This window comes from Pecten maximus, chromosome 2, assembly GCF_902652985.1.
Source record: "Pecten maximus chromosome 2, xPecMax1.1, whole genome shotgun sequence".
NCBI lineage: Eukaryota > Metazoa > Mollusca > Bivalvia > Pectinida > Pectinidae > Pecten > Pecten maximus.
This window is the reverse complement of record NC_047016.1, coordinates 24,945,492-24,960,619: the sequence shown is the minus strand read 5'-3', so window position 1 is coordinate 24,960,619 and position 15,128 is coordinate 24,945,492. Positions and strand designations below refer to the sequence as shown.

Sequence of the window (15,128 nt, the reverse complement as noted above, 5' to 3'; positions counted from 1 at the left end):
AAAAGGAGCTCATGAAATATATAAGATATTAAGTAGAAATGAACTCAGACCTACTGCTGAACGAAAATGGAACCAAGTATGCACTGTAAATGAAGACACATGGAAACTAATATATGTATCTCCTTTCAATACCACTACAAACTCAAAACTACAATGGCTACACTATAGAATAAATAACAGAATACTAATTACAAATACATTTTTATTCAAAATTGGAAAATCAAATAATAACCTCTGCTCTTTCTGCAAAAACCACCCTGAAACAATAACACACATTTTATGGGACTGTGATAATGTATCTAATCTGATAGAAAACCTTAGAATAAATATTATACAAAAAAAACTCAGTTTAAGATTTGATAAACAGGAATTCTTATTTGGTAAACACTTAAATAAATACATGAAATTTAACTAAGATAACTTGATAATACTGAATATAAAGCAATACATTTACAAAAATAAATGTTTAGGATTAGAACTAAATCTGAATAGTCTGAAAAACCATATTAAATTCGAACTAAAAGCACATAAAATCCTTATTTTGAAAAGTGAAGACAAAAATAAAGAACAGATAAACACACAAATATTACAATGGTTAGAATTCTAACAATCTCCTCGTAAAACAACACTGTAATACGATAAATTCTGTTTCCCTTTTACTAAAAGATTTTTTTCATTCGTCTTTTGTATGAACTCCCCAGTATACTAAAATAACATATTTGTTGATCTAGGATTACACAGTGTATTTTTTGTATGTATTCTTTGTGTTTTGTTTTTTTGTTTTTTGTTTGTTTTTCGTTTAAGTACATTTGATGTCTGTGCTTTCTTTCGATGGTTAATCTGTGCATAAATGTAAAACCTTTCTCTTTTGTAAGTGTTATTTCTGTTTTTTGTTTTGTTTTGTTCTGTGTGTGTGTTTCTGTTTTTGGTCAATGACTATGTCTTTGTTTAATATTCAAGTACAATGTATATTGCATGTCTGAATATTTATGATGTATTGCTTGTCTTAAGTGTTTATTTTATGTATTGGATGTCTTGTGTAAATAATTTTGAAAATGAATAAAACATAAATATTTTTTTTTTGCATTATAATGAATTTCAATAAGAAAAAATAAACACATTTTATGACCATTTCAAACAGACACAACATCGTGTTTGTGTAAATCTCCATCAAGCGATTCCTCATTGTAAGCAACCATATTGTTTGTTTACAGCTGTCTGTATTCCTACAACCATTGGGGGTGATAGTCTAGGTACTGGATAATAATGGCGTATGGTGGCAACTGCCTCTCGGAACAAATGTAAATATATGTATTATGTGTATGTATTATGTGTGTGTGTACGTGTATGGCTTATGTGTATGTGTTTTGTGTATGTGTTATATGTATGTGCTATGTGTATGTATAATGTGTTATGTGTATGTGTATATGTTATGTGTTATATATATATATGCGTTATGTGTATGTATTGTGTGTGTGTACGTGTATGTGATATATGTGTGTTATGTGTTTGTGTTTTGTGTATGTGTTATATGTATGTATAATGTGTGATGTGTATGTATAATGTGTAATGTTTATGTGAATGTGTTATATAAATGTGTTATATGTATGTGGTATGTGTATGTATAATGTGTTATGTGTATATGTTATGTGTTATATATATGTGTTAGGTGTATGTATTATGTGTGTGTGTGTACGTGTAAGTGCTATGTGTGTGTGTGTGTAGGTGTATGTGCTATGTGTGTGTTGTGTGTTTGTGTTTTGTGTATGTGTATGTATAATGTGTGATGTTAATGTGAATGTGTTATATATATGTGTTATGTGTATGTGATGTATTATGTGTATGTGTTACGTGTATGTGTTACATGTATGTGTTATGTGTAAGTGTTAATTGCATGTGTTATGTGTAATGTGTTATGTGCTATGCATTGTCTATATGTGTTATGGGTTACGTCTGATGTGTATGTGTTTTATGTATGTGTTACGTGTTTGTGTTTTGTGTATGTGTTACGTGTTTGTGTTTTGTGTATGTGTTACGTGTATGTGGTATGTGTAATGTGTTATTTGTATGTGTTACGTGTTTGTGGTATGTGTAATGTGTTATTTGTATGTGTTACGTGTATGTGGTATGTGTAATGTGTTATTTGTATGTGTTACGTGTATTTGGTATGTGTAATGTGTTATTTGTATGTGTTACGTGTATGTGTATGTGTTACGTGTATGTGTTTTGTGTATGTGTTACGTGTTTGTGTTTTGTGTATGTGTTACGTGTTTGTGGTATGTGTAATGTGTTATTTGTATGTGTTACGTGTATGTGGTATGTTTTATGTGTTACGTGTATTGGTTATGTGTATGTGTTATATGTTATGTGTATGTGTTACGTGTATGTGTTTTGTGTATGTGTTACGTGTTTGTGGTATGTGTAATGTGTTATTTGTATGTGTTACGTGTATGTGGTATGTGTAATGTGTTATTTGTATGTGTTACGTGTTTGTGGTATGTGTAATGTGTTATTTGTATGTGTTACGTGTATTTGGTATGTGTAATGTGTTATTTGTATGTGTTACGTGTATGTATTATGTTTCATGTGTTACGTGTTTGTGTTGTGTGTATGTGTTACGTGTATGTGTTATGTGTTATGTGTTACGTGTATGTGTATGTGTAACGTGTATGTGGTATGTGCAATGTGTTATTTTTATGTGTTACATGTAAGTGTTATGTTTTATGTGTTACGTGTTTGTGTTGTGTGTATGTGTTACGTGTACATGTTATGTGCTATGTGTATGTGTATGTAATGTGTTATGTGTATGTGTTATGGGTATGTGTTATTTGTATGTGTTACGTGTATGTGGTATGTGTAATGTGTTATTTGTATGTGTTATGTGTGATGTCTGATGTGTTATGTGTATGTAATGTGTTATGTGTATGTGTTATGTGTTATGTGTATGTGTTTGTGTATGTGTTATGTGTATGTGGTATATGTAATGTGTTATTTGTATGTGTTTCGTGTATGTGTGATGTGTGATGTGTTATGTGTATGTGTATGTAATGTGTTATGTGTTACGTGTATGTGTTTTGTGTATGTGTTATGTATATGCATTATGTGTATGTGTTACGTGCATATGTTATGTGTATATGTTACGTGTATGTGCTATGTGTATGTGTTATTTGTATGTGTTATGTGTATGTGTTATGTGTATGTGTTTTGTGTACGTGTTATGTGTATGTGTTATGTGCAATGTGTTATTTGTATGTGTTATGTGTAATGTGTTATGTGTATGTGTGATGAGTTATGTGAATGTGTGATGTGTTGTGTGCATGTGATGTGTTACGTGTATATGGTATGTGTATGTGTTACATGTATGTGCTATGTATTGTGTATATGTGTTATGGGTTAGGTGTTATGTGTATGTGATTTGTGTATGTGTTATTAGTATGTGTAATGTGTATGTGTTATGAGTTATGTGTTACGTGTATTTATCATGTGTATGTGTTATGTGTTTGTGTTATGTGTTATGTGTAACGTGTATGTGTAATGTGTATGTGTTACGTGTATGTGGTATGTGTAATGTGTTATTTGTATGTGTTACGTGAATGTGGTATGTGTAATGTGTTATTTGTATGTGTTATGTGTATGTTTTATGTGTATGTGTTATGTTTTACGTGTATGTATATGTGTTACGTATATGTGTGGTGCATGTGTTATGCGTATGTGTTACGTGTATGTGTAATGTGTTGTTTGTGTATGTTATGTGGTATGTGGTATGTGTATGTGTGATGTGTTATGTGTATGTGTATGTGTTATGTGCTATGCATTGTGTATATGTGTTATGGGTTAGGTGTTATGTGTATGTGTTATGTGTATGTGGTATGTGTATGTGTTTTGTGTATGCGTTATGTGTATGTGTTAGTGTTATATTCTCTATGTTATGTGCATGTGTTACGAGTATGTGTTATATGTCATGTGTATGTGATGTGTTATGTCTATGTGTTATGTGTATGTGTTTCTGTTACAGTATGATCTATGTACTATGTGTTATGTATATGTGTTATGTGTAATGCGGTATGTGTATGTGCTATTTGTATGTGTTATGTGTATGTTATGTATATGTGTTATGTATATGTGTTATGTGTATTTGTTATACATGTATGTATGTGCTATGTGTATGTGTTATGTGTATGTGTTATGTATATGTGTTATGTGTATTTGTTATACATGTATGTATGTGCTATGTGTATGTGTTATGTATATGTGTTATGTGTAATGCGTTATGTCTATGTGCTATTTGTATGTGCTATTTGTATGTGTTATGTGTATGTGTTATGTATATGTGTTATGTGTATTTGTTATACATGTATGTATGTGCTATGTGTATGTGTTATGTGTATATATTAGGTTATGCGTTATGAGTTATGTATACTTGTTATGCGCTGTGTGCTATGTATATGTGTTACGCGTTATGTGTTTTGTGTTATGTGTTATGTGTTATGCGTTATGTGTTATGCGTTGTGTTTTATGTAAATGTGTTATATGTTATGACAACATTAGTTTTATAATCAGTGGCTACACGATTTTTTTTATTTCCCCCTAATTAATGGAAAACAATTTGTATTCATAACTAAATATATAAGTGACAAGATGTGTGAAACGTAAAATGATGAAAATCATAAGGATAGGAAATATCAGAGCAATTTACTACACTTATTCGCCATTTTATCACAAGTACGATTTTGAGGTACAAATATCGATGGAAAATGTAAGAACAGAAACTTGTTGCCATTACATTTTTTCCAACACATTTTAAAATAATATATGCTACCTTCAGGTAATTTCAATGTTTATATAATTTGAACGATAAGTGTACAATAAAAGCGTTTTTTTTTTTAATATTTACACCCCAAGGTTTAAATCCATACCTTTGAAGATTACTTTGGCTATCGGATATTGGCTGTTATATATTTTTTATATATTTTATATATTTTTTTTTTATATATTTTTTCCGCTTGTTTCTATTAACAATATTTTCTAGACTCGTATAGCACAAATGGTTCTGACTGAAGTACGAACTGACATGTGATAAATTCAAACAGTGGTTATTGATGTTGGTAAGGGTGGTATAAAGAACAATGTTTTCATGTGGAGGCACATTACATTTAATTTAATCATTTAGGGATCGGAAGGCTGTACTGTCCATACTGTCTCTACTGTCTAAACTGTCTATAATGTCTATACTGTCTGTACTGTATATACTGTCTATACTGACTGTACTGTCTGTACTGACTATACTGTACATAATGTCTGTACTGTCTATACTATCTGTACTGTCTATACTGTCTGTACTGTCTGTACTGTCTGTACTGTCTATACTGTCTATACTGCCTATACTGTCTGTACTGTCTATACTGTCTGTACTGTCTATAATGTCTATACTGTCTTTACTATCTATAATGTATATACTGTCTGTACTGTCTATACTGTCTATACTGTATATACTGTCTATACTGCCTATACTGTCTGTACTGTCTATACTGTCTGTACTGTCTATAATGTCTATACTGTCTTCACTATCTATAATGTATATACTGTCTGTACTGTCTGTACTGTCTATACTGTCTAAAATGTCTATACTGTCTATAATGTCTATACTGTCTATACTGTCTATACTGACTGTACTGTCTGTACTGTCTATAATGTCTATACTGTCTTTACTATCTATAATGTATATACTGTCTGTACTGTCTATACTGTCTATACTGTATATACTGTCTATACTGCCTATACTGTCTGTACTGTCTATACTGTCTGTACTGTCTATAATGTCTATACTGTCTTCACTATCTATAATGTATATACTGTCTGTACTGTCTGTACTGTCTATACTGTCTAAAATGTCTATACTGTCTATAATGTCTATACTGTCTATACTGTCTATACTGACTGTACTGTCTGTACTGTCTATACTGTCTATAATGTCTGTACTGTCTATAATGTCTATACTGTCTGTCCTGTCTATACTGTCTGTACTGTCTATACTGTCTATACTGTCTATACTGTCTGTACTATCTATAATGTCTATACTGTCTGTACTGTCTGTACTGTCTATACTGTCTGTACTGTCTGTACTGTCTATACTGTCATGTCTGTACTGTCTGTACTGTCTATAATGTCTGTACTGTCTATACTGTCTATACTGTCTATACTGTCTGTACTGTCTGTACTGTCTATACTGACTGTACTGTCTATACTGTCTATACTGTCTATACTGTCTATACTGTCTGTACTGTTTGTGTAGTATTCATGTAATCATGTATCTTATTCACCCACTCAGTAACGCATTCAACGAGTAAACAGTTGTTATCACTCTAATATTTTGGATTAAAAATAACAGAAAAAATGTCAATGTTTTGGAGTACATCTGACTACGCCTCTAATGAATGAATAGGAAATGAGATGCGGTCATGTCTTATTTGAACCAATACCCCGAATTGTACAAATATCGTAAACAACGAGACACACAGACCGTTATTTACATGTATGTAAACATATAAATGAATGTATGCATACCCGAACAGTATTGTTGAAATAAATGTTAGCCGGAGATCATTTAAATACCAAATAAGTCGATAAGTTCTTTAAATGTGTCACTCTATTTTGGCTGAAAATAGGACAGAGATAAAGGCTTGTCTGGTAGATAGAATGAGGAAGGCGAGACATGTTTGTTTTTCAGATTGTTATGTTATTGTGTTATAAATCACGTTTAGATAAGTCAAAATACTCCAGTCGGATATACAGAGTGATATAGCATGTTTGCCGCTTTTCACTCTTTATAACGGAACATCAGAAGATACACAAGATGGAACACTGCTGCGAAGAGGTAATGAATGATGACTTAGTGTGCTGCTTACTTTCTGTCGGCTATGAAACCGTAATACAACCATGCAAAAACAGTAATAACAAACACTTACTTTTCGATCTAGAGAAATAATGAAGATTCAAGACAGCGTTAACACTAATGTTACAAACACATTCGAACCTACCTATTATGCCGCCTCTTTATAACAAAAAAAAGTTTACAAAGTTAGCTTTTATAGATTGAGGCGAAGGTTATAATGGTATACCAAATGGCTGAACGGAAGACAATCTATCACATTACACATCTAACTGGTGCTGAACGAACATCAATAACATAATGTCAAAGTGTCATTATAGTTGAAAGCAACGATTGTTTATTCACCGAATCCACACAGTGAGCATGTAGAATATACTCTAATGTCTATAACCACAAAATTAATACTCTTATATATATCATGACAAATACTCTGATAACTGTCACGACAAATACTTTAATGTTTATCAACGAAAATTATGTAATGTCTATCACGACAAATACTCTAATGTCTGTCACGACAAATACTCTAATATCTATCATGACGATTTCTCTATACTCTCTGTACAGTGGATAGCGCTGTGTATGTGTCGTAAAGGCAGCAGATGTTTATTCTTCTGGGATGCACGGTATCGTTCCTCTTGTGCTCCACTACTGAAAACGTAATATTGATACTGATTTACAATTACGCGAATAAAAATTGCCCCACCCCAATAATTCATTATATTTTACACCCTTTTGTCAATACAAGAGACAATAATGACTCTCGACATCTTGTAGATTATTTAAAGCTCCAACTTCTAGAACTCAATTATATAATACAGTTTCGTCCCGTCCATCATGTCAGAATGGAATGATCCTTCCTGTTCATTTCCTACAATGATATCTATAAGATTCATACTCGTCTTCAATGTTCCAATGCTTTTAAGTACTATAAGGATCTCAAAATGTATAGTTTTCTATGTCAGTTTAGAAATTTTGCTAGTAATCTTAATGCGGATCTCTTTAATTTTCACATTAGTGAGACCCAAGCCTGCCTGTAAGGTTTTTCAAACGGGACCGTAACCACTATCTTATGTCCTTTATATACAAATGTACTAACCTGCTAAGCACGGGTCTAATAATAATGAAAAGGAGGGACTTTCACAAGGCAAAACATGATTATAGAAATAGTAAAACTTTGACAAATTGGAAACGATTAAAGAGAGCAGGCAAGGAATATCGACTATTTCTGAACAAATTTTTAAAGCTTAATCAAGAGAAATGGGAAAAAGAGAGAAATCAGAAGCACATCAAAGATTATTAAAGCTGTCTGGAATATTCTTAATAACATAATCGACAGTAAGAAAAACAGGGTATAGATATGGACACCGAAAAACTTTATCAATACTTTAAAAATCTTAACACATGTGCCGACATAAATGAGTGTGATGGTGAATAAGAAACAGGGGATAGCCAAGGTGAATATGATGCTATTTTAAAAGGGCGATAACTCTAGTTATAGGTGAAGTATTTACGCCAATTTTAAATAACTGCTTGTTATAACAGGCGTACAAGCGGACTTTTTGAAGGGGTACTAGTACTCAACAATATATAATATGTTTTATTCTTCATTTCTCGACTACAACTTATTTATATTTAATGTAATTCATGATTTGTATTTTAACACGAAATCTTGCGTTAAAGATAGCGCTGAATTAGCTGTAATGTTCAATTGCAATATCGGTTTAAACAGGGCGAAAATTCATCACCACATACTTAAGTGACTTGATAGATTTTTTCTAGTAAACAACGTAGATTGGTTTTATATACAGTTAACACATTAAGTGTTGATACCATTGGAAATATCTGAAGTTATTCATTATACTTTATGCAGATGATACCGTTCTAATGTCAGAAACGCCAGGAGAATTGCAGTCTGCGCTGAATGCTTTTGAATTTTAATGTTCAACATGGAAGCTGTAGGTTAACACCATAAAAAAAATCAATCTGATATTTACGAAAAAAAAAATATTTAAAAAAAAATTCCAGAGTGAAAGAACGACTAATTCTGCAGGCTCAACAACATTATTTGCAGTATGTAGAAAAATTAGAAACTTTCCCTTACCAAATGATGTAAAATTATTTGACTCGATAGTGTTGTCAATTCTAACATATGGTGAGGATATTTGAGGTTTTTAAAATAACACGCTAAACTTAAGCTCATCGCTGCAGTGAAAATATAAGTTTTTTATTAGTTTGATAAATTTCTATATTTTTTCCGTTTAATATAACATATATTTCGATATTTTTACGAGTTCGAAGCAAGGTGTATACATGTTGTTAATGAAGTGCACCTGTGTTGAGACGGTATATTAATAATGTATAGTCCCGTTGGACAGACATGTATATTTGTTAAGACGGTATATTTGTAATGTAGTCCCATTAGACAGAGGTGTATATATGTCGAGATGGTATATTTGTAATGTAATATATGTTGAGACGGTTTATGACTTAATTGCAATTGGTCTTGAATGATTTCCTGACAAAGCTCATACGTTGTATAACAAAACACGAGATAGGAAAACAATAGATTTATTAAGGAATGTATATATATATATATTATGTATATAAAAACAATGCTAAGCTTCAATAACGTAAAGACGCAAATGGTATTTACATCAGCATGTTGACATGAGAATGCAAGATGCTGTCACGAACACGCTGGTATTGTAATTCTCTAAATCTTCTTAATGTTCTGAGCATACACTACTTCACAGTTCCTATAAACTAAGATGGTCGGTGTAGGTTATCAACATATAGAAATTTTACATCATGGTCACCCAACGGCTGCCTGTTTAAGTTCATATTTGATTTGTGGTATTACTCTCTACATGTTATTCAATATCCAATCCCTGTGATAAGAGGTCCTCGCATACACGGAAGGGCCGACTCTGCAGTCCTCGTTACCCCACGATACCGCTCCCGCATGTACCCAGGTATCATCCACCAAGCACTGGAGAGGACCGCCACTGTCACCCTGGAAAATACAACACCACCACCACTTAATAACTAGTGTGTATTAAAAAAATTCAAGGAATGGATCGTTTATATCCAAATACAAAGCACAAATGTTACCAGCAGACACGGTATTCGTTATCCCTAAAGCCATCAAGATTCCGGTGGGGAATCCTGCATATTAGGACAGATGACCCGAACAGAAATTGCAACGGTACTGTAATATTACTATCTAACCAAGTGTGTAGTTCATTAAACGTCATAGTATACATTCAAAATATTACATTTTGAAAAGACTATCTTTTATGTAAAGGTTAGTCTGTGTAATGATATGACCAATTTGGTACTTATCGCTTGATTATCTCAAAGGTAATGCATTTCGCCAATTGGTATTTCAAATAAAAGGTCTAAAGCACGAGACAATCGGTTTGTAGTTGTGAACCTACATAACAGGAGCCTTTTGGTTCCGAATCCGTACAGATCATATCGTCAGTGACAGGATAATCGAACTCGATGCCGGTCTGACACTGTGCATTGGTCACCACAGGTGTTTGAAGTTCCTGAAGGATTCTCGCTGAACTCGATGGTCCTGTGGAGCGGATGATATATATCATTTAATGTTGCTTCGTTTAATGCATTTGAAAATAACGTTTGTCCAGTTTGATTCCTGGGTAAATAGAGAGGTTATTTGAGATAAAACTAGGAAAATGCAATAAAATAAACAAGGATGCCGATAAGTCGACTGAGGAGCCACATTGACGGGGAACAGATGATGTAGGTGGAAACGAATGCGGAAAACCGACTACATATGGTGTGGGTTTTCCTTTTATGTTCACTTGCAGGGAGACACAAGGTGACCAAATCTACGTTGAGTTATTTCCCATTAGTTATTTTTGAACTGTGACCAAGTACCTATCAATGTTTGCAATACATCTAAATGACACATGTTTGAATGTCCTGTGTTATTGACAAAAAAATAGTTCTAACCTTTGTCTTTGCCCAGCTAGTTGCATAACTAAGTAAATATCACAATACTTTGTATTCTCCCCAGCCAGTACCATAACTAACAAAATATTACAAACAGTTGTATTCTCCCAAGTTAGTAATATAACTAACTAAATATTATGAACCTTTGTTTTCTCCCAAACCAGTAACATAATTAACTAAATATCACAAACCTCTGTTTGCTCCCCATCCAGTAACATAACAAGTACTGTTCATCAAGTCCATGGTGTCATTCGCCAGTCCGGGTATTGGTTGAATGTATTTATTAAACGTCACATTTTTCTTAAGCTTCATGATTGCCAGATCATGTAGAACTCCACCGTCATAATCAGGATGCTACAAAAACATACACACGCGATTATAACTAGTAGTTTTAAAAATGATTAACCGTATAGAGTTACACTATTATGATAGTCATCATAAACACTTTATCATTATTAAACAAAACAACAAACACAATACTGATAGTAATGGCCACGGTGTTTATTTTTTGTTTTGGAATCCCCCGTTTTTACAGTGGGGCGCAAACTATCTTTTTGACCCACGCTTTTTGACATCTAAAATCTAAAAAAGGAAAAAAACTAACTAATTTTGATATTTATTTCGATAAATATCTGTAAATTTTCTAACAACTTAATCTTGTACATCCTGAATATTCCGACTTTTATACTAGTATATCAATCCTCAGACCTGTGTATCGGTCGTCTGCACTAGTCTGGTAATTCAATATTTATACCTTAATACGAAATTTTGCTTAACTTCATCACATAAATTCGATAAGTTGATGATAATTTGTGAAGTTAATTGATTTCATAATAAGAACAAGTCAGAAACACAACACTGATAAGAATGCGCGGTTTTAACGTAAATAGAGTAATTTACTAATTACCGACAGGTACGAATGATTGAAACACCGTATAACATGAAACGGCATTGACATCTGTTGTCGACATATTAGCAGCATGTAAGGTTTGCTTTAGATACACGTTATATGAGATTTGAAAAGTTAAAAACCTGTCAATTATTAAGGAAAAATAAGTTTTTAAAGTGAATACCTATTCTTGGTAAATTTTCCCTTTTTATAGCCTTTTTATAGTCTTAAAAATGGAGAAAAGAATTCGGCTCGCGCCTATGGCGCTCGCATTATCACTAAATTACTGGACCCCCCCCCCCCACCCCTTTTCGAAAATCTCCTGGATCCGTGCGCCTGGTGATTTATGTTTTACTATAATTAATATATCCTGATTTCGGTAAATAACTTATTTTGTTCTACATAAATTATCATTGGGATGTTGAAATGATAATTATTGGCTAACTTTGCGGAGATGGCATACGATTTGTATAGTGAGTAAAAATTAAGGTTAAAACAAATATTGCCCCCCCCCCCCCCCCCCCCCTACCCCAATTTTTGACGACTTCCTACGCCACTGCCATTGCAGCTCGGGTCAAAGATCGAATTCTTTACCAATCACAAAACCGGAATATCACAAGCCGATATTATTGTGGTAGAAAAAGGTCAAACGACTCATGATTTTTGGATATGTAAGTTATTTCACACTCGTAAGTTATTTAGCTCGTGTCTTTTCGTAACTTAAAAAAAAATAACTTACGAGTGTGAAACAAATTCCATATCCAACGATCACTCGTTGTGTAACCTCTATATATGCAACAGTCAGCACATTTATATGATGGCTTGAGAGTAGAACAACACAGCGTATTATGGTAGAATATATGATATACCTGATGTAATATATGATATACTTGATGTAATGTATGATATACCTGATATTATGTATGTGATATATCTGATGTAATATATGATGTAACTGATGTCATTTTTGATGTACTTGACATAATTTATGATGCAGCTGATATAATTTATGATATACATGATGGAATATATGATGTACCTGATGTAATATATGATGTACCTGATGTAATATATGATATACCTGATGTAATACATTTTGTATATGATAAACTTGATGTGATATGTTATAAACCTGATGTAATATATGATATAGCTGATATTATTTATGATATATCTGTTGTAAAATATGATATAGCTGATATTATTAATGATATACCTGATGTAATATATGATATAACTGATATTATTTACAATAGATCTGATATTATGTATTTAATATATCTGATGTAATATATAATAAACCCGGTGTTATATATGATATAACTGATATCAATTTTGATGTACTTGACGTAATATATGATATACTTGATGTAGTATATGATATACCTGATGTAATATATGATATACATGATGTAATATATAAACTTGATGTTATATATTTTAAACCTGATGTAATATATGATATAGCTGATATTATTTGTGATATATTTGTTATAAAATATGATATAGCTGATATTCTTTATGATATACCTGATGTAATATATGATATAACTGATAATATTTATGATATATCTGATGTAATATATGATATACGTGATATAATATACGATACCTTGATGTAATATTTCATATACCTTTATTATTTCGTTCACTTTTATCTTTTTTTCACCTCTATTCTTCTTTTCGTTCCTTTTTCGGTTGTAATCCCCTACTATTACTCTGAACTGCTTTGTCCTTCAAAAGAAAACAATTTAACACACTAGTAATAGTCTGTTAATTGTAAATTACTAAAAAAGGAATATGAACTAATACTTATAACAATGTCATTTTCATATACATGAAATACAGGCTCTTAGAGTTCCATTTATATTTTATACACCTACGTTTGCAACATTTAAATGGTAAAACTAAATGGCAACACTCAACTATGATTAGTGGTGTAATTGATATTTGAATTCCATGGTTCAAACCAAAACAGGGAGAAAAAGAATGTAAGGAAAGGGACAAACCGTAGCGAAAACCCGAATTCCTGAACTCTTAATTAAACGGAATACGCATGGGTGGCAAAAATAACCAATAACTGGTTTGTAAAATGTGCCCCAATGCGTGCGTGTGATAAAGTTTTAACACCTTACAGTGCAAGTTGTGTCATGGACATTTCTGCAATACGTGTAAGGATACACGTGTCTAAAAGCATTTGTAAAGACAATCTATATACCCAATTCTGATTTCATAACGAGTATGTCCGTGTTAAGTTCATGCAGAAAAAATATTTGTCAATTAATATAGAAAAAAAAATAATTTGAAGATGACGTACATCGAGAACTTTAGAAAATGACTGGTTACAAATGTGTAGAATTGAAAGGAAGAATATCAACATAGGAGGTGATTGGAATGGAAGAATAAAGTAAACAAAGTGAAGTTAACCACATTGATAGAAAGATAAAAAAAAAACAGCTTATAAAAAGAGGCCCGTTCTTTATATTCAAAGCGTAAAACGCACCAGAGAAGCAAGCAAGAATTATTCCGCGAAAACTCAGGTGTAAGGAATTATTTAATAAATACAGAAAAAGAAAACGAATTTGCCCTTATCATCTCCGTGGTCTGCCTTTGAATGGATATAAGGCCATTCGTTGGAAAACCGAGGGCGTCGGAGAAACAATAAATTACAGCAAACACCATAGTATCGTATTAACCAAACTAGCAAACAGACTGATATTCAAGCATGATTTTATAATGCATTAAATATATGTTAGAACATTTCTGAATAAACGTAAATGTATAAAGTTGGGTGGGGGTATGATAGTTCGTGTGACTTACTTTCTTTCGTTGACACAGTGAGCCGCCGTCAGTACGGTATCGCCATTAAGAAGTGTACCGCCACACGTAAAGTCTCTCCTGTACCGCAGATTCACCTGCCATGGCCACGCATCCTTTGCGGCCTTTGTTCCTCCAACAATAGCAGACGGCAATCCAAGACCATTTTCGTCGCTGTCCACTATAAGGAACAGCAGTTTAATGATAGCAGTGTAGCAGGTTGCAAAATTATTTCGTTTCATGAAATAAAATGAATCTTATATTTCGTGAATGCCTGGTCGCGTAACAGTCGTGTGAAATGTCATATTGATAATGTATAATGTATACATGTGACACAACATTGGTATATTGACACGTATCAATCGATTAATAAAATAAATAACCCTCCACCACCCCCCACCCCCCCCCAAAAAAAAACATCAAACAAAAAAACTCTAAAATATGTAGGTATATCTTACCAGGTAGCTTGGCTCCCACAGCGAGCCCACAGATGGCCAGGGCCAGCAGAACCAATCGTGTGTCCATGATTTCTTCGAAGTACTGATCGTCAGC

At 32.8% G+C, this 15,128-nt stretch overlaps 1 protein-coding gene across 1 annotated transcript; it reads right to left on the bottom strand.

Annotated features, from left to right (window-relative positions):
- Positions 1 to 9,444: 9,444 nt before the first annotated feature.
- LOC117321597 (chymotrypsin-like elastase family member 1) lies at positions 9,445 to 15,128 on the bottom strand. The gene is made up of 6 exons (XM_033876069.1): positions 15,035 to 15,128; positions 14,580 to 14,757; positions 13,394 to 13,493; positions 11,062 to 11,224; positions 10,330 to 10,472; positions 9,445 to 9,905 (listed from the first exon to the last, which is right to left on the bottom strand). Exons 1-6 carry the CDS (start codon positions 15,099 to 15,101, stop codon positions 9,756 to 9,758), a joined length of 801 nt encoding a protein of 266 aa, XP_033731960.1. The 5' UTR covers positions 15,102 to 15,128; the 3' UTR covers positions 9,445 to 9,755.

Excerpts from the sequence above, each read along its gene's own strand:
- LOC117321597 (XM_033876069.1), bottom strand. The coding sequence starts at position 15,101 with ATGGACACACGATTGGTTCTGCTGGCCCTGGCCATCTGTGGGCTCGCT. Across the intron at positions 10,473-11,061 it reads TGGATGGGGAGCAAACAGAG|GACCATCGAGTTCAGCGAGA; the intron begins GTTTGTGATATT and ends TCCGCTCCACAG. Across the intron at positions 9,906-10,329 it reads AACCAAAAGGCTCCTGTTAT|GGTGACAGTGGCGGTCCTCT; the intron begins GTAGGTTCACAA and ends TGTATTTTCCAG.